General features: G+C 35.5%; 1 protein-coding gene across 1 annotated transcript in view; it reads left to right on the top strand.

Annotated features, from left to right (window-relative positions):
* LOC150095268 (uncharacterized) overlaps positions 1-25,575 on the top strand; it is a 302,954-nt gene that overhangs the window by 98,467 nt on the left and 178,912 nt on the right. Inside the window, exon 7 of the mRNA XM_090410345.1 lies at positions 14,372-14,431. Within this exon, the coding sequence (XP_090266471.1) occupies positions 14,372-14,431 (60 nt within the window). The remainder of the gene's footprint in view (positions 1-14,371; positions 14,432-25,575) is intronic.

Below are 25,575 nucleotides of genomic sequence, written 5' to 3'. Positions count from 1 at the left end.
TTCAGAAAAATCTTCACCTTTCTCACTTCTCCAAAGGACAAGCTTCCAAGTCTTAATTATCCAGTGTTTACCAGATTCCTTGCTCTTGCGGATTATCTTATTTTGGACAAACAGGAAGATCTGCCTCTATTCGGCTAGAAGAACACCAGTCTTATATTCAATACCTTGAACCTGAACAGTGTGGACTTGCAGAACATGCCATCATCACTAGCCATAGAGTTCTTTGGAAAAAGACAAGAGTCCTTCACAAAAGTCTGTTCCTCATGGAACGGATTTATAAAGAAACATGTGAAGCTTTACTTCGCTTGCCTAACATAAACAGATCTGATGGTTTACATATATCCCTTTTGTGGGAGATAGTACTTTATAATTCAGCTAATCTTTCCTAACTTTTTACTGTATACATAATTTTTGTTAGGAAATTTATTGACCTTTTTAGTTATCTTATACTAGCTACTTAGGTGGCGCTTTTTGGAATTGTTGGTTATTGTTTACTTTGAGCTTAAAATGTACTGAAGATGCCTGTGACACAGGCGAAAATTATACTATTAGATAATCTTTTTACGTGAGTTTTTCTGTTATTAATTTGTATATTTATCTGTATTCTATGAAAAGTTATAGCCAAATAACCAGAAAAAAGAAGCACAACTTGCTTAGGTTGATATGAAGTAGCTTTCCTTTATTTGAATATAGCCAGTGAGCATCAGTGTTTAGAGATCCAGTTAGGTGTTATCTTGTTTTGGCAATGAGCCAATAAGGTCACAGTAGGATTCAGCTATCGATGTCATGTATTGGAGCTTAGAGGAGGACATTTGTCAGTGTGTTATGTGATTACTATCAATTGGATGGTGTTTTTTGTGTTCTTCATTTAGTGAGTTTGTAAAACATAATAAAATTAAAGAAATTGCTCAAAGAGTTGACTGGTCACCCAGAAAGCGATGTAAAATAGTACTATTAAGTGAACAAGGCTACAGTTATGAAGAAATTAGAAGAAAAATTGATGGAAACTTAACAAAAAGTGGCATTTCTAAATTTTTGAAGAGATATAAAGAGACTCACTCACTACAAAACCAGACTGGTAAAGGGAGGAAAAGGTACACAACAGCAAGTGATGATAGAAGAATTGAGAAACTGTGCCTACGTGACAAGAAAATCATCTGGGTGTATACAAGATGAAATGCTGCAATACAATGTGAAGTTGAGTGCAAGGTTGGTTTGGATCAGATTGCAGGAATTTGGTCTAAATGCTAGAATTCTATGAAAAAGCCATTTTTATCTCTCAAACAAAGGTTGAAAACATTAAACTGGGCTAAAACCCATGTTAACGGGACAGTGTTATTTGGAGTGATGAGACCAAAATCTCCCTGTTTGGTAGTGATGGCATAAAATATGTAAGGAGAAGAATCGGAGAAGATTTACACCCTGATTGCATTGCACCTACTGTGAAACACTCACTTAGTGTTATGATCTGGGGTTGTATGACATCAAAAGGTATGGGCAGAATTTGTATGATTAATGGGAATATAAATGCCCCAAAATACATAAATGAAATACTTGAACCCATACTGAAGCCTTCTGCATGTGATCTTTTCCAAGATAATGAAGCATTTATATTTCAACAGGTTTCAGCTCCATGTCATGTTGCTGCTGTGTGCAAAAAGTGGTTTCAAGATAATCATATTCCACTGCTGGAATGGCCTGGGAATAGCCCAGGCCTTAACCGAGTCGAAAATCTATGAATCCAAGTAAAGAAATTTGTTAGTCAGAAGCAACCCACCCATAAAACCCAATTAATAGAAGCAATAATTCAATCTTGGTTTCACATTATAACAGCTGAAGAACTAAAAAACTTGGTTCACTCCATGGGGAAGTGTTGTAAGGCCGTAATTAATGCTAAAGGTTACCCAACTAAGTATTAACTCACATTGTGAGAATTTTTGTATATCTCATGTTTTTTTTTTTCTATCTGTTTCGCTTTTCTTCTTTATAACAGCAGTTATAAAGAAGAAAAGCGAAATTTCTTCTTTATAACTGATATTCCTCTGAAATGATTATTATTTTATTATTATGCTGCATTACAATACAGCATTATTAATGCTTTTCTTAATGAAAATTAATTACAAAGTTAATGTGTTAATAAAAGATAGTATATGGATGCTCTCTCTCATTTGGGCAGGAGTTCGTCTTTTATTAGTGCTACCAAAACAGTTCACTTTTTTCTCATATTCTGTTTTAAAAACATAAATAAAAACCTCCAATATTGTTAAAGGCAAAATTAATTTATCTGATTGGCATAATTAAATTTATCCATAATGAAGCATTTTTGTATTGAGCATAATGAAGCATTTTTGGCACTTTTTATATTGAAATATTTGACATTATATGCATATACACATACAACAAGGATATGCAATATGTTTTGCAGCTGGTGTCGAGTGTGTGTTTTTCAAAATATCACACACATGACAATGACTGCAAAACATATTGCGTATCATTGCTGTATAGGTATGCGCACAGATGGGTTTAGAAGAAAGAAAGAAAGACGTGATCTGTTGATTTGTTTCATGAATATCTGAAGGTTGTAGTCTTTGTGGAAGACAGTGAGCGAGTTGGTTTTTTGCAATTCCAAAGAGCAGAAGTGGATAGAATAAAATAAGAGGAAGCGAATTTCTCTTCCTCTTGTTTTGTTGGGTTTGAAGCAGGTCAGTAAATTGTATGTTGGCTAACAGCTGCTTGTATTCTAATAATTGTGAAAGAAAGTTGGGGAATGATGGGCCAGTTTAAGCAGAACATTGTCCTTGAAAATACTTGTAGAACAGACAAACACCATCACTATGGAATAGTGATTGGGGATAGTTTGTGAGAGGAGTCATCAGTTAATTAGATTTCCCTCTTCTTCTTTATGAGAATTTAGGGAGGTTTTAAGTATGGACTTGTATTCCTTGCTTTGTGGATGGGGCATGTAAATGTCTTGAGCAGAAAAGTACATCTAGTTTTTTAGAGGTGAAGAAAGCCATAGCTAGTATGTGTTTATGCCATAGAACAGCATTTCTCAATCTTCAGATATCTGCATACCCCTACTTAAATTTTCATTATTACCAAGTACTCCCCCCCCTTATCAAAATAATAAATAAATAAAGTATATTTCATTGTAAATGTTTATTTTATTTGAATGTATATGTTCATGAAAATTAAAAATATGATTTATTTTTAATAGAACAAAATTTGGAATAGGTTCTTCTTCATTTCCCGTCCATGAAAATCCACATTTCACGTAATTCATATCATACTTACGAAGATTTTTCATCTTCTTCATAGTTGGTTCTCTAGAGCAGCATTTCCCAAACTTTTCTTACAGTGGAACACTTCACAAATCCTGATATTTTCACGGAACACCTTGGTTATTTTGTAATGTGTTAATTATTAATTAATAATTAAACATCAATTAAACATAAACATTAAATTGATTTGTGCTGATTTATAATCAGCACAAATTAATTTAATGATCACGAAAAATTTATAATATTATTATAAGTACTTAGGAGTGAATGCAGACTTTTTCTCCTGTGTGCTGGTAGTTTTCCCCTCCTTTTGTACATCCTGGAGATTGCTTTGTAGGCTGGAGGTGGATGAATCACTATCTGTTGCATCAAACACCTTCAATAAGAGATTTCTTAACACCAAAATTAAACAAAGTCCCTTGTCTCTTATTCATATTAAAATTTAAATCTGTAGGCCTATTACTTTTTAAAAAATCACAGCACTACAGTTTTGAAACAAGCATTTTCACCCTACAATATGAACTTGTGAAGAAAGTATTCCGTATTACTAGATCTGAGAAATGAATACAGACTACCTTGATCTTCAATTTCAGTGGAAAAATTTTCTTTATACCTCCTTGCTGATTGGTCACTGACATTTGCAACACATGTTATTTCGTTCAGTTTTGAGAACAGAGGATACACTGCCCATTGTTGTAATCGGCTTGCAGGCAATTTTTATGACCGGTCATGAACAGTGGTATTCCCTTTCCCAAATGTTGAAAGGTTTTGATGTGTGAAAATTATTGATAATTCATGAATACTTCAATGTTTAAAAATACACAACTTAGTCACTAACATTTGCTACACAGATGTTGGTAGGTGTTCTGGGTCTAAGCGTTTCAACATATTCATGAATATTCTCCTCAGAGTATTTCCACTATAAAATATTTATTCATGAAAAATGCTTAGAAAACTAAAATGACAAATTCCAGGAGAACTTCTCGCGGAACACTTATTCACCTTCTGCAGAACACAGTTTGGGAAAACCTGTTCTAGAGATGTCAGACGACATACCCCTATCAATTTCATGTTCCAGATACAATATCAACCTTTTCTTGTTGCTTACAGCTACTTGTATTTGCTATATTGCTCTCTTTTGTGTGTTTTATAAATCCAGTCTTTATTTAACTAATGCACTTTCTTCCCAAAATGAAAGCTAAAAAATCGTGGTGCGAGATATATACAGGGATTTTCAGAAACAAAAGTTTTCAGAAAAAAACTGAAAATGGTGTGACTTACCAAGAAGCTCCTATTCGCTATTGCTACTTTTGGCATCGAGAAAAGTTTCCTTGTATGCATCGTCAAAGTCATCTACCCAAATAGCTTCATCTACTTTCCCATTATTTCAAGCAAAAATGCCAACAGTTGAGTTCAAATGCTAATTCTCCTCAACCGAATTCCATGATATCTGAAAATATATTTCACTGTATATTTCTTAGTTTTAGCACGTTCACGATGGGGTGGTGTACAGCAAAACCATATGTTGCCAGTGCAACATATGGTTTTGCTCGACATCTCATCTCCTCTCCATTACCTGTTGGAGGGGAGATGTGATTCATTAGTTAGTGCCGTTTTTATCCCAGTTGTCTCTAATTACACTATTTGTTGAGAAATATATTACATCATCATCATCAACAAATTCCTGCCATGTACCCTCACGGGGTGTACAGGATATGATAGTACTACATGAAAAAAATTACATCATTACTAATTTCCTATCTACAATTTTCCTCCAAATCAGTCTGTTACTTGTCAAGACTCCAACATTATCAGATCTTATATTTCTATCGTATAAGGCACTTTGTACTGTATCAATTCACCTATATCTTGGTCTTCCTCTGGGCTGTTTTGCTGCCAACCTGGCAGAGAACACTTGCTTTGCTAATCTTTCCTCTCCCATTCTATTTAAGTGACCGTACCACCTGAGATTAGCTCTGCTAACTCATTCCTGGATGCTGACAATGTCAAGTTCTTTCCTAATATCCTCGTTTTTAATATGATATTGCCATTGATGCCATCTGTTCATGCCTGTGATCTTTCTCAGGACTCTCATATCTGCGGTCTCTAGTCTTTGATCAAGTGGTTTACTTCTGACCCAGCTCTCAGATCCATAAGTTAAAACTGGTTTGAACACTCTTGTATACAGCTAATTTAGTGTTCCGACTAATTTCTCTCTTATTCCATATGAATTTATTCAATTGACATCCCACCATACCAGCTTTGCTGATTGTGTTGTCTATTTCTATATTTAATTTACCATCTTCAGTAAATATCGTGCCTAAGTAGTTGAAATGTTTTACTTGTTCCACAGATTCTCCATTCACAACACAGTTGACATTTTCAATGATTCTGCCTATTTTCATTATCTTTGTCTTTTTATTGCTGACCTTCATACCATATCTATTACAACAGCTATTCAATTTAGTCAGAGAATCTTGCAGACTTGTAGTGATTTTATTTAGAAGTATAACATCATCCGCATAAAGATAAGAGCTGATATTAACATCTCCAATTTTGATATCATGTTTAATACCACTTTCCTTCATAATGTGATCCATATAGATAATGAATAACAGAATGGATAATGTACATCCTTGTCTCACACCAGATTTAACATTAAACCATCGTCCTGTACTTCCTTCAATTCTAACTGCTGACTTACAACTCAAATAAAGACTAAGTATTGCTTGATATAATGCCCCATTGACACCATATAACTGTAGTGTATTGAATAGCTTCTCTCTCTCTCTCTTGGCACCTTGTCATATGCCTTTTCCAGATCGACAAAACTAAAATACAGATCTCTGTTATATTCCCATGCTTTCTCGACTATTTGTCGTAAAGTCGAAGAGCTGATCCTGACAGCCTCTATTTGGCCTAAATCAAGCTTGTTCTTCACCAAGCTTTTCTTCCACAATTCTTCTCAACCATTTCTCAAGTATACTTGCATAGATCTTGCCAGGAACACTCAGTAGGGAAATACCTCTGTAATTCTCACATTCAGTTTTATTTCCCTTTTTATATATGGGTACTATGAGAGCTCTACTCCAATCATCAGGAATTCGTCCCTCTGTCCAGGCTTTCTGAACTATGCAGTGCAGCCACTGTAAGACTCTTATACCACCATACTTCAGCATTTCTAGTCGAATATCATTTACTCCTGCTGCCTTTCCACATTTCAAGCCTTTGATGGCTTTTTCTACTTCAAGTATGGATATGTATTCCTGACTGCATGCCTGGTCAGTGTTTTTTACCACAGTGCTGTTATCACTGCTTGTTTCATTTAGCAATTTTTTGAAGTAATTACTCCATACTTCAAGGATATCTTTTTCTGCCGTTTTCATATCACCTTTATGATCTCTAACTCCTTTTACAGCACTCTTTCCTCCATTTCTAAGCTTCTTCAACAACCTCCAGAATATTTTGCCACCTTCTTGATATTTCTTTTCTATATTCTTGCCAAAGTCGTCCCATGACTTTTGTTTAGCTAGTTTTATACAGTGTTTAGCATTCTTGCATTTGTCACTATATTCTGTAAGAGCACAAGCAGACTTATTTGACAGGAACTTTTGATATGCTTTCTTCTTTTCCTTCACTGCCTCTTTAACTTCCTATGTCCACCATGGAGTTCTGATTTTTTTATCCTTGCAGACAACCTCACCACATGCCTCTCTGGCTGAATCAATCAAGGTTTTCTTCAGAGTTTGCCACTGAATCTCCAAGATTTTGATTCCTGTTCTCAAACTCTTTCATTTTTTCTTCAATAATCTTTGTGTATTTTAGTCTAGAGTTCACATCTGAGAGCTGCTGAACTTTTATTCGCTTTAAAACTTTCTTGCATGTCATTCTTTTCAATTTCAAATTCAGTTTTATCCTGCTCAAGACTAAATAGTGATCGCTTTCAATTTCAAATCCTCTGTACACTCTGGTGTCCTGCACCAGGGAGAAAATATCACTATCAACAATAACATAGTCAATGAAACTTTTCTTATTTCTTGCCTCTTCTCTCCATTTGAATTTGTGCACATTTTTATGTTGGAACATGGTGTTAGTAATAACCAGTCCATGTCCTGAGCAGAAATCCAACAGATATTTGCCATTATTATTAGCTTTGCTCTTTTCTCCAAATTTTCCCAAAATATTTTTGTATGTCTCACAATCATTTCCTACTCTATTTAGATCCCCAACAAGGACCAACTTTTCCTTTTTCATTGTGTCAGCTGCTTTTTCTAAAACCTGAGAAAATTCCTCCACTTCTACCTTAGTAGAACCTTTTGTGGCACCATAGGCACAAATAAGTCTCATTGTCCAGTTCCCCATTCTCATATTTGCCCACATTGCTCACTCTACTTGAGACTGACTGCCATTCAAGAAGATTAGCCTTGTATTTAGTGTTGAATACTATGGCTACTCCTTCTTTTCCTTGATTGTCATTGCCTGAATATAACATTTTGTATTTATTGCTCAGAAAGATCTTGCCAGTTTTGGTCTTTTTTGTTTCAGTCACCCCTATTATGTCGATCTGGTACTTATCTTATTCCTCAGCTAGCTCCATTTCTTTGCCATTCAGGCTTCTTATGTTGATAGTACCGATCTTTAACTCTGGTGATGTTGAGTTGGGGTTTGTTTTCAGATTTGATTCAGTAGCTGACTTTTTGCTGTTCGCCCTGGTTCCCTGGCGAAAACATCGGGGGCCTGTTTAACCGGGTGACGCCCCAGCTGGCATGAAATTTTGTCATGTTGTACCATCATTTTTTATTTTGGTTTAACCAATAAGAATACAATTTGGTCGGCTAAATCCCAAATTACCAGCCCATCCTCGTTCGTTCAGTATCCAAGTAGATACCCAACAGGGTGCACCACGAGAAGGTGAGGATTGGACATTAGGTCAGAAGCCCTGGTCGGTTCTCCGCATTCCTTTAAAGACTATGTGGAGGTCTCCTCTCAGTTATACAGCTTTGACCCTTAAGCACCCCGAAATATATTACACAGATTGCAAATGTCTCTGTACCTTATTCAGTGATACAATAAAACTACTTATTTTTCTTGTGTCTTCAGTATAGTGATGCTGTTGGGGGGGGGCATGTTGTTTACTACAGGGAGTGAGTTACTATCGCTAGGACGTGAATATCGTGGCGATAGTAACTCACAATTGGAGTAGGAGAATTCATACATAATATATAATTTATTGAGAAATATATACGTTTAAAATAATTATTTTTTTCTTAATAATGATTCCATGCATCAATGATGCATAGCTGAAAATTGCCACGTACCCCCTGAATACCTTTTGCATACCCCCAGAGGTATGCCTACCACACTTTGAGAAACACTGCCATAGAGATAAAAGTCAGCCCAAGAAGAGAAATCTGATCATGTTTGGAGATATGGGTATTATCAAAAGTAAGGGGAAGTGCAAAATATGTAAGAAATAAGATAGGACTGTGCTTTGGTAGTATATGAAGTTTACATACTTTCCCTATTTTTAGATGGAGCAGGTGTTTGAATCGGGAGAATGGAAACACTAATTAGACCATTGTAAAAGAAGAGTTGAAGAAATCTTCCCATTTGGCATAATTAAAATGCTCAAGGACAGGAGACTGCTGGATGAAGGGTATTCCAAGTAAAGGAAACTTAGAAATGTTATGGTCTGAATTACCACAACATTATGAAGCTCCCTTTCCATATACATTGACATCTACAGTATATTTGGAAGATATCCTTTTAAAATAAGGTCAAGGGTGTTATATCAGGATGGTGAGGAGTATCTGGCATTTTGTTGGGAAAATGAACTATCTGTTAGGTCACTGCTAATAGCAAACACCTTGCCATCCTTATTAACTTGATCACTGGAAGTAGAGAAAGAAAGTCAGTCAGTGAGTGAGTTGTGGACATTTAAGTCCCTTAAAGATGGTGACATACTGTTTGGATATTTTCACTGTTGATATTCAGGCTTGAGATAGGTAATCAAAGAGATCAGAGTGGTTTTCAGAATTTGGAGAGTGATAGAAATGTGAATGCAACAAATTGTTAGCAGATAATACAGAAGGAAAGATTCAAGTTTCAGCACTGTCTGACACGGGATTACAAATCTGACCAATATATACATCCTTCCCTTGAAATGGAAGGTGTGTGGGCTGTAGAGGTGGTTGTTAGTTGTTGAAGCCACCAGCTGAGGTTCTGTATTGGGTGACTCAAGTTGTCCACATCTATAGTACTGTTAATGGATTTTGAAACATTTTTGCAAGTGTTAGAGGTTTTTTTTTTTTTTTTTTTTTTTTTTTTTTTTTTTTTTTTTTGAGGGTAATTTTTGTGGTCTGTGTCGAAAACTGGTTTTTCATTATGTTGTTCCTTATTGGTGGTTGAGAAGGAAGAGCTGAAGAATAGGGGCATGCAGTGGGAAGTTAAAGACTCATGGACATACTGCCCACACAGAAGAAATCCAGTCTCCAGTATGAATGTCCTTATCCCCTGAATAACACTATATAGGCACAACTGGAAGAGTAAGTAGCAGGATTATTCACACTTGGTTGGGAAGCTCCTTGATGTGGATCTTATGTACTATTTGGTCTGCTTGTAAAAACTGTTTTATTGCTGTACTTGCATGTGTAAGAGATTCTGGGTCCCTTCAGTGTATTTGGCATGTCCTTTCCCATGCTGCTTTGTAAGAAGGGAGGGAAAAAAATTGGAGCTCTTGCTTTACCAAACCTGTGAGGAGGCCATTCAGGCTTTCAATAAGCAAGGTGGTGGTGTTTCACTGAGTGAGGAAAGTCATTTGCCATCTGGAGGCCTAGTGGGTTGGCATTTCCTCTAACTAGGAGAGCTGTGCCCTTATGGTAGTAATACTCACCCAGATTAGCATATTCCCATTTGTGGAAATGGACTACACTGAAGGAAGGTAGTATTGGCTGGGAGAGGCTGTTTTGTGCATCACCAGCCATTTAAGTAATCTATATAATTTCTTTGGAAGTAACTAAGTTTGATGAAAAGGTCTTGTTCTTATTAATTTTTGTTGTTGTTAAGGCAGCCATGTTATGATTTGCTTATAATTTTATCTGTAGGCTATCTTTAAACAGTCAGTTATTTTATTGGGGGTTTATGTGTCTATTTATTGCTTTCCATTTTACTACCCCTCCCACTTTATAGTAATGTGTAACTCCCCATAAATTCAACAGTTTGACCCCCCCCTCCTTCTCCAGTTGATTTTCATGTAAGGAAATTTTGTCAGGTCATTCACTAGAATAAAATACTGAATTTTTTTTAGAATTGTATTGTTGCTATGTGACTGGCTGAGAGTTTTCTGCAGTTTATTATGAGAGATCACAGTTAATGTTACTTGTAGTGAAAATTGAGGGGCATAATTATCATTGCTACATAAATCTTCTCAGAGCCATTAGTTTTCTATATCTCGTTCTTGTTCAGTGAATCAGTCCTTATCCATTTCTTTAACAACTTTCACTCAATTTAGATCATTAAATTAATTTTTAATTTAGATCTTTATGCAATTAATTTTTATTGAGTGTTTCCATAAGTTCTTTTAATTTCCCTTGGAAATATTAATGCCTTACATTTGTAGTTTCAAAAAACATACACATATTTCAGAGTGTGGTGACTGCCTGAAAATGGTTTTCTAATCTGAAGTTAAGGATGGGTGGTTCTATGCTGATTACTAGGTCCAGTGCATTCCCTCCACTTGCTATATATCTTACATGTTGATACTGAGTCATTTAGTTCAGCAGATTGAGAAAATGTCTGCTATCGAATAACTATCAAATAAACCAAATAACTCACAATGCCCAATCGATATTAGCTGTTTTCTGAATGGATGACTTATCCATTCAAAATAATGGGATATCAAATTATCCCATTATTAAACATATTTTTTTCTTGGTCATTTTAACCATTTGTTGGTACTGTAATAAATCTCCACCTGTAAGTAGATCTCCCTGTTGAATTACCATTAACACATTCATACTAGGCATAGACAAATCATTTTGTGTTGAACTTGCTCCAGGACAAGCACAATATAAGAAATTGTGTTGTGGCTTTCTGTTTGGCTTGCATGCCACAAAATACATTCTTTGAAGTAAACAGCTGGTTTTTTAACTCTCTTCTGCACAGATGTAAACAAAAAGTTCAGGTGTTTATTATAGCATTAAATGTTATCTGGTCTCTTTCAACTAAAAGCTGAGTTAGCTGTTCTCATACAGAGGTAGAGGGTTTTTTCACCTGGGAACTCAGGTTTTTTGTCTTTCAGAACAGGCAAACCATAAGTATTCACTGCTGTAAATCCATGTGAGACATGGATTTACAGCCATGAATACTTATGACAATATGTGATAGTCCTCACCACAGTCGTTATGCCCGTAGTTAACCATGAGTCACATTATGGTAGTCAACCTCCTAGGATAGGAGATGGCACATGAATGCAATGGGAAATATTAGTAAACTGTCCTTACATTCTATTTTAAAACTGATTATGGAAAATTCTTAGAATTTTTGGTCTCTTGAGAGCTCAAGAAAATTATGGAAATCCAGTTAAATGGATTATATTTGTTGGGAAACTGTTTCAGAAGGCAGGAGTAGAATGGATGAATGAAGAGGAGGAGAAATTTGTTCTGCGTTTTTGAAGTTTAACTGTGAATCCTTTCTTTCATTGTCTCCATGATTTTTCAAAATGTAAGTTTAACTGTGAGAATGTTCATTGGCTACTGCATGTTTTTGGATGGATTTGATGGGGCAATTATTGATGCTAATTCTGATGAACAGCAGCAGCCATAGAAGTATTTATAGCTGCTGTTCTATATCCCTGGATGTGTACCTGGATTCTAATATCTTAAAATATTAGAATCCAGTATTTTAAGGGAGCTCTTAGGGGCACCACACTAGGAGCAGTATTTCATGGTCAGATGAATTTGTAAAGGGTTAGGAATTGTTTGAAGTTAAAGTGATGCCCTGAGCAAAAGAGAAATCCTAATTTTTTTGATGCAGAGGAAGGTGTATTTGTAATATGTTTGTCAACAAAGATTAAGATTAGAGTTAATCCTGGAAGGTAAATCTCATCTTGAGTTGTCTCATCCAGTCTTACCTTTGTTGTCAAAGGTAAGACTGGAAAAATGTTTTTGTGGGAATAAAGTGGAGCTCTGTTTTGATAGTATAGAAGTTGACTAGGTTATCCATCCACCACTGAAGAATGTTTTCAGGATCAGAATTTAAGATAGTGGAAGTTAAGGTTCTTCAAGTTGTGATTTGTGCATTCCATGGTTTGTCAAATGGAAAAGATTATGATGTGCTGTTGTCAGCAAAACTATGTACTGAATTAACAGTTAGCTGGAGATCAATTTATAGAAAGGAAAGGTGGGGGAAAAAAACAGAACCTTGTGGAGACCCCCAAGCATTAGTTGTATAGTTAGAAGATAAGGAGCCATTCACCATCACTCAAAGTGAGTGTCTAGTCAGAAAGCTCGCAACCCAGTTGTTGGAATTTGATTAATAGACTTGTGCCAGACCTAGTCAGAAGCTTTGGAGATATCATTTTATATTTCACTTGTAATTTGCCAATTTTTTATAGTGTTTATTCATGGATGGGTGACAAGTAATTTCCCTTTTGATTGACAGTGATGGAATTCATATCAGAAGTCATCTATGAGCTCATAGCTTTCAGGTTATTGCAGGAGTTGGGTATTGATGGTTCTTTTCATTATTTTAGAAAGATTTGAGGTGAGAAAAATTGGACATAGTTTGAAGATAAAGATTTGTTACCTTTCTTAGGCATAGGTTGTTATGTGGACTGGTTTCCAGATTTCAGGATTGATACAAGTGGAATAAGAGTGTAAAAAGGTGACATGCTCTGGAGCACAGACATTTAGAATAATTGGAGGAATGCCTAAGGAGATTTTTTGGTGTCCAATTTGGAAAAGCTTTTGCTGATCTCTTTCTGGTGAAGGGTCAGACAAGGTTAAGTGTGTGGAATGGTTGGGGAACATTTACCATTATCAGCCCTCCAAGAATTGGAGAAGTAGGAAGCCAGAAAGTTGTCTTTTTCTGTGGGTGATGATGCAGTAGTACCATCTGGATATGATAGTGACAGAAGTAGTGTTGGACAGAAGCTGCAGCTTTGGCCATAGACTAGAAAGCATGACTTTCATTTGGGTAGGATGCAAGTTTCCTGCTTTTAGTTCTCTGAGTTAGTTTTCAATGTGTATAGTTTTCTTGCAGCTGTAGGGAGACCTGCATCAACATAAGCAGTATAGAAAGATGGAGTTTTCACTGCAAGCTATTTTACAGTATGTTAGGCTCTATTCAGCCTTAGCACACCTATCAGAGAATTAGGGCTTTGATAGGTTACTGGAATTTAGGGTGGAGCAAGGAATAAATTTTTCCATGCTAGTAAGAATTACTTCGGCAATTCATTCAGCACATAGTTTTGGATCAGATGGCCAGAAATGGTAATCTGATCAGGGAAATGAGGCTGTAGAAGTTGCATAGATCATCCCACTTGGTTTTCTTGTAATGCCATACAATGTGAGTAATAAGATTGTTTGCAGAAAATAGATTGGTTGTGCAAGTGTGCACTCACACGCATGCATAGGATAGTCCCAAAACTAGACTTATATTCCATAAACCATACTATAATGTTGGTATATTAAAGATGTTTGTGGTGTGTGAAAGAAAGAAAAATGATCTCGCTGAAACATTTTGGTTTTGATCAGACTTTTCTAATGATAGAATTCAGTTTTTTTTTTTTTTTTTTTTTTTTTTTTTTTAGTGTACAATTGTTGTGTTAGTGAATTATACTTTGTTGTTTAATATTGTAATGGGGATCTGGATTTTGGTTAAATGGACCTGTCTTTCTTTCTACCTATGATTATTTTTGATTAGAAAAATATGCACCTTAATATAATATAATAATATTATATTATATTTTATTAATATTATATTATATATAATATAATATAATGAAAACATAAAGGGATTTACCATCCCCCCCCCCTTCTATGCACCTAAATACTTGTTTGATGTGAGGTAATTGATATATGATTTTCTAGGATGCAAGGAAGATCCCCACACCAAATAGAACAGCACCAGATACAAGTTTCTCCTTTGTGGTAAGTATGTTCTAAAGGGTTATTAAATATTTTAAGTGTATATTATATTTTAAATTTATTAATTGAATCAATAAATACATTAAGAAATCTTCAGAGGGGGAAGCAGATTGTTTTAAAGTTTACTTCTAAGCTGATGCTTAGATCTTCATGTGAGCAGCTGTGATTAATGCACACTGCTCAGAGGCAGTTATTCATAAATAAAGGGGAAATTAGGGAACTGTGTGTGTTTGATGGTAATAGAAGAATATGTCATAAATGTGTGCTGATTAAGTGGTTAGAATAGTATAAAAAGTTGAATCTTAAATGAGGGGATAAGAAAAGTGGCTTAGCAAGCAGTGATACCTGCTAGGTGGAACGTAAACTAGAATGAAAGTGTTGGAAGGCATGATTGTGATGGCATTGTAAAAGATGAAAAAAAAAATGAATAAAGGAAAAAAGTGTGTGTGTGTGTGTGTGTGTGTGTGTGTGTGTGTGTGTGTGTGTGTGTGTGTGTGTGTGGCACAATAGAATAATTTTGAGGCTTCAACAAGTGCTTTAGCAATACCACATGGAGATTCCTGCTGTATGACAAGCATATAGCAGGAAAGGTACCAAGGAAAATGCAAAAAAACTAGTGATATATGATAATTAGTGGTGTACTGGATGAACAAATAAAAGCATGTTTTTTGACATGATTAGTGATTTGATAAGAAAGAGTCAAGGGAGGTGAAAAAAGAAGAGCAGAAGAGTAAAGATTGAGTGTTGCCACAGTATGACAAGTCAGCTGAGGAGTCCTATTATTTCAAATGAGTTCATTTTGTAGGAGAATTGTTGTGTGGTATGTTGATGTATGGGATTAACTTTAATGAACAGCGGTATTGTACTTGGAAGATGGAGAGAGAGGGAGAGAATATGAATTATCAGGAAAACTAAATATATATGAGTGGTTACATGAAAGTGTGGATGTGTGTATGAAATTATGCAGCAGAAATTATGATTGTAGTGAGCAAGGGATAGAGAAAATGACACTAGGAAATGACAGGGCTAGTTTTGTCAAGGCATGAAAAACACATTTTGTAGAAATGGGAGTGAGGAAAATTGGTTGAATCAACTTTAGCTATCTTTTTTTTTGAATTGGACATGCTTCAAGTTATCTGAACACTGATTAGCTTAGTTCAACTTGCATGCTTATAAACTGCAAGTTTATATGCATGCAAGATATTTATTTTTATTGCCAGAAGCATCAGGAATAAAGGTGAGGAATTCATGGCATCAGTAGATGCAGTAGGGCCAAAACTTATTGGCATTGGTGCTTGGCTGATGGAGGCAGATATTACAGGAATAGAAGTTGCAGTGTATTCAGGAGGACAGACAGAATAGGAAGACTTGAGGGGAAATTTTGCTAATGATTGCAGAAGACTTAAATACAACTTGAGTAAAGAACACAAATGGTAATAGGGCAGTGAGTAATATAGGCAGTGGGCTTGACACTGTTTGTGAGATAGAAATTAACAAGACAGAAATGCATGTTTGAAAAGGAATCCAAACTGCATATGAATACAAAAAAGAACTCATTATGGGCTATTTCAGCAATGGTGATATAGATAGGAGGCGGTGTATGCATCCAAGTCGAGTGAAGAAGTATAGAATTACTCAAGGATAACTACCCATGCATTAGCATCTGAAAATCTGTCTATGAACAAGTTGACTTTTATGTCTCTAGTTGCTGAGAATGGTTAGTGCAATCTTGACATAGGAGGTGACAGTGCACTGACAGATCTGTGGAGTTACAAGGTAGATCATTATAAAAGACTGAGTAGCTTGAAGCAGTGCCTTGGAATAAGAAAATACATAGAAGAGGAATCAGGAAGTATATGGGAAGTATTGTATTTACTTAAACATAACTTTCCACATATATCTCGCAGTCCTGATTTTTCTTTACGAAAAAAGAAATTATAAAGTTTTGCATATTTAAAACTTTAAGAAATAGATAGTGAATGTTGTTATTGCAGTTTCAAATATTTTGGAATTCGGTTGAAGAGAATCAGCATTTCAACTCAACAGTTGTCGGCTTGCCTTTGTCATTGAGTCACGGAATCTTTTGTTAATACTGCACCAATCATACATATAGAGATGGAAGCAACTAGTACGATATCGTTCTAGAGACCAGATGTAGTGATAGTGAATAGGAGATTCTTGGTAAAGTCATACTCATTTTCGGTTTTTTTTTAAAGCATTGTCACTAAAGATTCAAATATATCATGTAATGAAGGTGAGCAGACAATCGCATAAATAACATTGAATTGATTAAAATTTAAATGCATTCATTTTATAAATAATTTGAGCAATTATAAATTCTAATGAATACTGAAGATTTAAATATGTCAATTTAATTTTTTCCTGAAAAACGTTTGTTTTTGAAAATCCCTGCATATATCTCGCACCATGATTTTTTAACTTTAATTTTGGGATAAAAAGTGTGAGTTATATTCAAGTAAATATGGTAGTCAACGGATGTTTCAATGAATTGCATGAGAATTATTCCGCACAGTTAGCCGAGTGGCTATGTGCTTTGCATCATATGCCTAGGAAAGTAGTGTCCTGAGTTCGATTCTTGTCGCCGACGTGAGGAGCTTAAGGATCTTTCTCAGACATAGCCAAGTTAGCTGGCCTTGGGCGTGGACAGCAGGTTTTTCCCCCAGTTTATATGGGGTTTTTCCTCCTGCAAACCGGCCCTGTGAACACACATAGATTACAGTCAGGAATACTTAAGACCCAGCCATAGGTCTGATTCGTCAACTATGCTGGTCCTGAGCCCGGATAAAATTAGGGTGGGGATATTGAGATGGTGCCGTACTTCCCCGTAAAAGGGACTCACGGCCGTTGTATTATTATACGAAAATTAACTGCGTGAGAGTTAAAGGATGAATAGCACCTTAAAACAACTACTGCATAAGAGATGATTATTGTAGATACAATATCACAAAAAAGTGATGAGGCTCAGTAGCAGTATAAAAAGAGGTCAGGAGAGAGAGAGAGTGACAATCATGGTAAGGAAGGCGAAATTGGATAGAAAGAAGTTAGGCAAACAGGTCAAAGGAATCTAAGAGAATTTATTGCTGTGCAGCAAGTAAAAGGAAGAATGATGATGGAAGAATATTCTTAGTGAATGTGGATGACAGAAAGTAACAGATCTACTAGAAATATCTGAGCTGTTAAGGGTTCGCTTTGGTAAGGTTATGCTTTCCAGGCAGATCCATTAGCTCATTGGATATCAAAGGGAAAGTGGACGAAAAAGTAAAGAGATAGAGATATGAAAGAGTTTAATTCATATACTGCAGTTGAATTGAATGAGATATGGGCATGAATGTTGAAGGAATGTTCAAGAGAATTAGCAACGTCCCTAATCTGGTTGTTTAACTTGTCTCAATGCATATATGATTCCTAATAAGTTGTAGGAGGGAAAGACAATTCTAGTATACAAGAGTGGAGCTAGGACTGATGCAGCAAATTATAGACTGGATTTGCATCGAATGGTGGGTAGACGGCACTGCAAGTCTCTATAGGCTGCACCATGGTTTGATAAATATAGGTATTGCTTTTGAAATCTGCTTGTTTTATAATAGAGTGAGAGCAGAATTATGAATAGTGGATATACCATGATACTTCTGGATTTTGCCAAGGCATTTGACAGGATTCCACAATAGAGGTTATTATGCTCACTCAAAAGGAAGGTTTCACAAAATAACAGGTATAGAAGAGCGGCTGACTGACAGGTATCAGAAAGTGATGCATAGAGATGTGGAGTGTAAAATAATGAAGGTAACCAATTATCACTTTCATAGAGCTCTGTACTTAAGCCTCTTAATATTTAACATATATATTAATGATATTGGAGATGAAATAAAGAGTGATATCCAATTGTTTTTTGATAATTTTAAATTGCAGCATGTGATGAAGGACATGTCTGTCGGATACAGATTCCCGCAGGATCACTTGAACTGACTACTTTGGGCAAGCAGTCAATCAGCTTATTCTGTTCATTTCAGGTAGAGTATTATATTAATGAGGAATTTGCTGCAAATAGTGAGACTAGAGACTTGTTATCCAATGATAAACATTGCTAAAGAGAACATTAACTTATGAGAAAAAAAGAAATCATTCTCCAACTTTACAACATTTTGATAAGACTACATGTTGACTGCTGTGCACAAGTAAGGTTACCTTAATTCCAAGGAGGGAGAGATAGTTGAAAAGTTTCAGAGGTGGTGATCAAGATCCAGAGGTGCTGACTATGGAATTGCATACATGAGGACATACCAAGGAAATGTGGTCTTCAAAGTTTGAGGAGTAGATGGAGGAGAGGAGATATGATAGAAACAATTTATTAAGGTGAACTTATTACAACTTAATGTAGATGAGTATAGATATCACTGAGATATTGAACTTGTGGCTGTGCATGCTGAACTCAGGATAATCCTTAGAAACTGGGGCAGTGGTTTGGAGGCACATGATCCAGAATCTTTTTTGTTGTGTGTGGAATGGTTGGATGAATGTTATGTGTTGTAGACTGTTTGGTGAATACGTTCAAAGATACGTTCAGTGTATTCACCAAATTCAAATGTATTGAATTTGGTGAATACATTCAAAGTATGATAGTTTAATGAATGACTCTCTCCCTGGAAGAGAAAATAAAATTATTTTGTTATTTTAAGGCATCTCTACAGTGATAAATCCTTAGAACTTGGTCTTTGTGTGGGTCTTTTCTTGCTATTTTAATATCAGCCATCTGTTTTGCTCACCTTGCCTCCCTTGTTCTGTTTAAGGGAGCATACCATCTTTGAACAGCTCTATTTGGACTTTCTGGAATGCTAATAATGTCAGATTATTTAATGTGATTATTTAATGTGATTTATTTTGTGAAACCTTCCTTTTGAGTGAGCATAATAACCTCTATTGTGGAATCCTGTCAAATGCCTTGGCAAAATCCAGAAGTATCATGGTATATCCACTATTCATAATTCTGCTCTCACTCTATTATAAAACAAGCAGATTTCAAAAGCAATACCTATATTTATCAACCTGTTTGAACTCTCATATCAGTGATATCTGGTCTTTAACCCAACTTTCAGATCCAGTTAAAATTAGTTTGAACACTGTCTTTTATACTGCTAATTCACACTTTTGCTAATTTCTCTCTTATTCCATAAAATGTCTTCATTTGGCTCCCTACCATACCAACTTTTCTTATTTTTATGTCTGTTTCCATATGTTAGCTAGCCATTTTCACTAAAAATTGCACAAATAAATTCTGGAGATTCTCTTTTGTGAATGCACGTTGATGCTTTTCATGTTGCTGCCTATTTTCATAATTTTATATTTTCACTGCTGATTTGCATGCCAAATTTTTTACAACAAATATTCAATTTTAGTTAAAGAATCCTGAGGATACTAGATATATTTTAGCTTTATAGATTTAGGTATAACATTATTATACCTAAATCTATATAAGATTTAGTCATCAAGTGCAGATAACAAGCACTATCTTATCTGATTTCACTTTAAATCGTCTTTTTTTTCTGTAGCCTGCAGTTCTTATTGTTGACTTAAAATTTAAGTCTAAACTGAATATTACTCTGTATAACATCCTATTTATGCCATATAACTGTAGTGTTTTGAACAGCTTTTCTTATGGTACCTTATGTCTTTTTTCAGATCAACAAAACTTAAATACAAATCCTTGCTCATTCCCATAATTTCATAGGCATTTGTTTGTCTTAAAGGAAACAGACTGTGACAATCACTCTTTGGTCTTTTTTCTTACTCTGTTCTGAGGTAGAGTTGCATAAATCTTATTTGGAATACTCACTAGTGGAATTCTATAATTCTTACATTCAGTTATATTTTCCTTTCTGGATAAGTAATATGAGAGGTTAACTCCACTCATCTAGAATTAGACCTATTGACAGGCATTCTGAATTATGCAACTAACAATTGTAGCATTTATTATATCTCCATATTTAAGCATTTCTGATCAAATATTATCTGCTTCAACTTCCTTTCCACATTTCAGGTTTCTGATTTTTTTTCTTCAAGTATTAAATGGAGTGTGAAAACAAGAAATAAACCTTGGAGTCTCAGTGTGGCAGACTCTGAATCAAAGAATATTTTCTTCAGTTTGCCACCAAGACTCTGAGGTTTAGTTGTTTTCAAACTTTTATTTTGTGTGTATATACACTATCTACCAATAATTGTCTGGACACTTTAGCAATTACAGTTGATGCCAGCAAGCAAAGCCTAATATCAGGTATGTCCATCTTTGGCTTTAATCACTTCCTCCACCTTTTGAGAGAGGCTTTCCACCAATGGGGGGGGGGGGGTTTCACCCAGAAACTCAGGTTTTTCTTCCCCCAGAACAGACAAAACAGACTGTTCCCATTGCTAAAACAGTCCGTGGACACACTCATCTACAGTCTTAGGACACAACTGGGAGGCATATGGCTAACCACCTTATCCTTGATACGGTAGCAGTTAAGTGAATACAATGACACTGCAAGGTAAAAGAGGAGGGAAGAAATAATAAGAAGATATGTGTATATATATATATATATACTAGGGTGGTCTGAAAAGTTCTCGGCCTAACAATGAAAAAACGGATTTATAATTTCAAAATTATTTTTATTTTTCTACATAATCTTCCTTAAAATGAAACGCTGACCAGCAAGGAAGAGTTTTAGTTTTGGGAAGAGATACAAGTCAGAGGGAGCCAAATCTGGGGAATAGGGTAGATGTTCTAACAATTCATAGTGCAAATCCTTTAATTTTCCCATTGCCAAAACACCTTTTTGGGCAGGTTCATTGTCCTGATGAAAGATGATTTTTTTTTCTTCTGCAAACTGGGTTTTTTCTCACGAATTTTTTCGTCTAGTCTGGTTAAAAGATTGGAATAATATTCCCCAGTTATTGTTTTACCCTTTTCAAGATAATTAATAAACAAAATGCCTTTAGCATCCAAAAACATTGATGCCATCCTGTTGATGGAACTGACTTTGTCTTCTTTGGCATTGAACAACCGGCTTCTGTCCACTGTTTTGACTGCTGTTTGGATTCTGGTGTGTAATGGTAAATCCAAGTCTCATCCATAATAATAAATTGGTGCACAAAATCAGTTTTATTCTTGTTAAAACACTCCAAGCACTGTTCAGAAATTTTCAAGCGAGTGCGTTTTTGATCTGCTGTGAGCTAGCTCGGCAACCATCTTATGCAAAGCTTTTTCATTTGCAATTGTTCATGCAAAATATATCCTACACGTTCTTTTGAAAATGCCTGTAGTCTCAGCAATTTCACGCACTTTGACTCGGCAGTCATCCAATACCATATTGTGCACTTGATCAATGATTTTGTTGTTACAATTTTTGGATGTCCTTCACGTGGATCACCTTCAAGGCTGGTACGGCCATGTTTAAACTCGGCAGCACATCTCTTAATTGTCGAAAACAAAGGAGAAGAGTGCCCATAAACTTCTATGAACTTCGAATGAATTTCTTTTGGTGTTAAATCTTCTTTTACAAAGAATTTTAAAATCGCACAATACTCAATTTTATCCATTTCAAGGGATACAGACAACGCTTTTGCTTCAGACAGCTGTATAAAACAAACTGCTTGATAAAATGACTTGGAACTTCACATCGATGCTTATGACAGATGTGCCAACTTAGGAAAAAAAAAATCTTGCCGATACTGTTACCATCTATGGTCCGAGGCGGAGCGCTTTTCAGACCCCACTCGTATATATTTATATATATATATATATATATTTTTTTTTTTTGAACATGATATTCATTTTTTATTTTGTCCAAAACCAAATGGTGATGACTTCCTATTTCATATCTGATGAAATAGGTATTGTTGTATCCTGAACCATTTTAAAGATATCATTATTGTTGATAATGATATATTTATTCTGGATTTAGAGAAAGACGTTGGAAGTTTATTTTTCACTTGGTTAGACTATAATAAATTTAGTTTAATCCTTTATCCAAGTGTAAGCCAACAAAGTTTGCACCTGAAAGTATCTTCAGGACTGATGTAAGGTAGTGCAACACCAGGCAACTCCGAGCAAATGTGGACCAAGCTCTCATCACTCCTTGTCTCAGTATCTTCCATAATGCAAAGCACATCTCCTTGCAGAATGTATACTGCTATGCATTAAGGGAAGGGCCACTACCAAGACCGGTTTCAACCGTTATTGAGGTCTTGTCAGTGGGAGGCAATCCCAAATGTGGAGATACGAAGGCAGAAGCAATAGGGAGGTCATATTTACCTATAGGAGTTGCCAACAGGTGTATCACCTTATTATTGAATTACTCTGGATTTAGAGAAAGACGTTGGAAGTTTATTTTTCACTTGGTTAGACTATAATAAATTTAGTTTAATCCTTTATCCAAGTGTAAGCAAACAAAGTTTGCGCCTGAAAATATCGTCAGGACTGAGGTAAGGTAGTGCAACACCAGGCAATTCCGAGCAAAGGTGGACTGAGCTCTCATCACTCCTTGTCTCAGTATCTCTGATAATGCAAAGCACATCTCCTTGCAGACATGTGTACACTTGGATGAAGGATTAAACTAAATTTATTATAGTCTAACGAAGTAAAAAATAAACTTCCAATGTGTTTCTCTAAATCCAGAGTAATTCAATAATAAGGTGGTACACCTGTTGGCAACTCCTATAGGTAAATATGACCTCTCCTATTGCTTCTGCCTTAGTATCTCCATGTTTGGGTCTGCCTCCCACTGACGAGACCTCAATAAAGGTTGAAACAGGTCTGGATAGTGGCCCTTCCCTTAATGCATAGCAGTATGCATGTCCGCAAGGAGATGTGTTTTGCATTATGGGAGATACTGAGACAAGGAGTGGTGAGAGCTTGGTCCACCTTTGCTCGGAGTTGCCTGCTGTTGCACTACCTTGCCTCAGTCCTGAAGATATTTTCAGGTGCAAACTTTGTTTGCTTACACTTGGATAAAGGATTAAACTAAATTTATTATATATTTATTCTGGTTTGATGTACATGCATTTGTGGAAATTTTTTATTTTTTTAAAATACTTTACTCCCTTACACTCTGAGTAGTTTAATTCTTAATTCAAAATAAAAACTTAACTCCAAATTAACCTTGCACACAGATTCGTTTCTTAGGATATTTTACATAAACATCTTATCTTTTAAATTAATCCAATGACCATTTACTCATTTAGAGATTGAGTCTTCACACACCTTATACTCAAAACAAAAACCTTTAATTTAGAAAAGAAGCGAAATAAATACATCAAATTTACTACTTAATTATGCAAACATCAGTATATATATATATATAAAAACTAAACACTTCTTCAAAATAGTATGAGAAACTAGCTACACAGCTTCCATTCAGTCACATAATCTAACATTTATTATATGGACAGAACTTTTAGAATTTTAGTTTCTTGCTTCCTACAGAAACTTTTATTCCTTCTTGCATTCACACAGGAGAAAGAATAACACAAAAACTGCTCTTTATATGACAGCAACATAAGTCACAATTCTTCTTGCATCTCAAATCATGAAGCACTGAAGAAAACATCTTGTCTTCATCCAATGCATTTCAATAACATGATCCACTTTCTATATGAAAGTAACAGCAAGCTCCATTAAATAAGCTACTAAATTCAGATCAACAGTTTTATTCTGAAGAAATTTGCTTTCTGATGAAAATATCAGAAAATACCCTCTGTCACTGAAGAAATAACTACTAAAAACCTTATCAACAATTTTATCATTTCAGAACAACTTTGCCTTCTCAAACACATGGAAAGGCTTATGTGTTCACAGTATGTTATTTCTTTTAATGGTATTGATGATAACACAGAATGATAAGAAAATAATATTTTTTGACTTTCTGATATTTCACTGATATTAGCACAAAAACAGTTTGTCAGAGTATGCGAAACAACAATTTGCTATAACAGTGGGACTAATTGAAAAAAATTGTAATGGACAACCCAGGGAATTAAAGTCCTAATTTAGCACCATCTGGGTTGGAAAAAGAGAGAAAACAAATAATAATTAGTTTGTAAAATGACTGTCGCCCAGATTTTTGACAAATTTATACAGCCATACTTATTGAGGTTTGGATTATGTGTTAAAGCTTCTGTTGATTCCAAAAACAATCTCTCTCTCTGTGTAATGACTATTGTGTAGCACTTTTGTTTTCTTCCAATTGATCCTGTGTGAAGTGTTATCCAAGGCACGATCCGCTAGACCCGACTAGCCATAACGATAGTGCCGGATGTATTTTTTATGTTCACCAAGCTGGATGTCAGCAGTTCTTCCTGTCTGTCCATAGTAAGCCTAGTCACAAGAACAGGGTACTTCATAAGCTCCTGGATGTGATAAAGAAGAGAGTTTGTCCTTAGGTGAACAGATGAGAGTTGCCAATTTGACATAAGGTTTAAATATAGTGCATAGCTGATATTTATTGAACACTTGAGATGAATGTATGAGATGGTAACAGCTTTGCTGTGGTCTTGTGTGGCAGGCAATGGAGGGGATTTCTAGGGAGTATTTATTTTTTCTATCCTATGGAGATTATAGTCATTGGCTAAGAAGGTGTGACGTGAGTGAGTTCAGCAGTAAGAGCATTGTCATTGGAACAAATAGCTCTAGCTCTGTGAGTTAGTGTTTTTAGGATACCATACTATTAAGCTGGATGATGGTGTGACTGTTTGTGCAAATATTGGCCTGCATGTTTGAAAAAGATAGAGAACCATCTGGAAGCAGTGTTATTAGTGTATCCAGGAAGGGCAGAAAGTAATTAGCTTCCTGTTCCATTGTGAAGAGGATTTTAGGGTGTTAACTACTTAAATGCACTAAAAATATATCCAATGTTGCTATTTGGCCATGTGGCCAAATAGAAAAAACATCATCAACATAGCATAACCAAACCACTGGTTTGATAGTGGCTGTATTCATAGCTAGCTTTTCCAAGTGTTCTATGTAGAAATTGGCTAAAGGGAAAGAAAGGAGGGAACTCATTGGTGTCTCACCTAGCTGTTTGTATTTGTATATCTTCCCTTTCCATGTAAAATAACCTGCATGTACTGTAAATTTAAATATATCAGGAGGAAATGTG

The sequence above is a fragment of the Typopeltis vanoorti genome, chromosome 20, assembly GCF_054136105.1.
Source record: "Typopeltis vanoorti isolate ZY-2024b chromosome 20, IOZ_Tvanoo_1.0, whole genome shotgun sequence".
In the NCBI taxonomy this organism is placed as follows: domain Eukaryota; kingdom Metazoa; phylum Arthropoda; class Arachnida; order Uropygi; family Thelyphonidae; genus Typopeltis; species Typopeltis vanoorti.
This window is presented reverse-complemented; position numbering and strand designations above follow the sequence as displayed.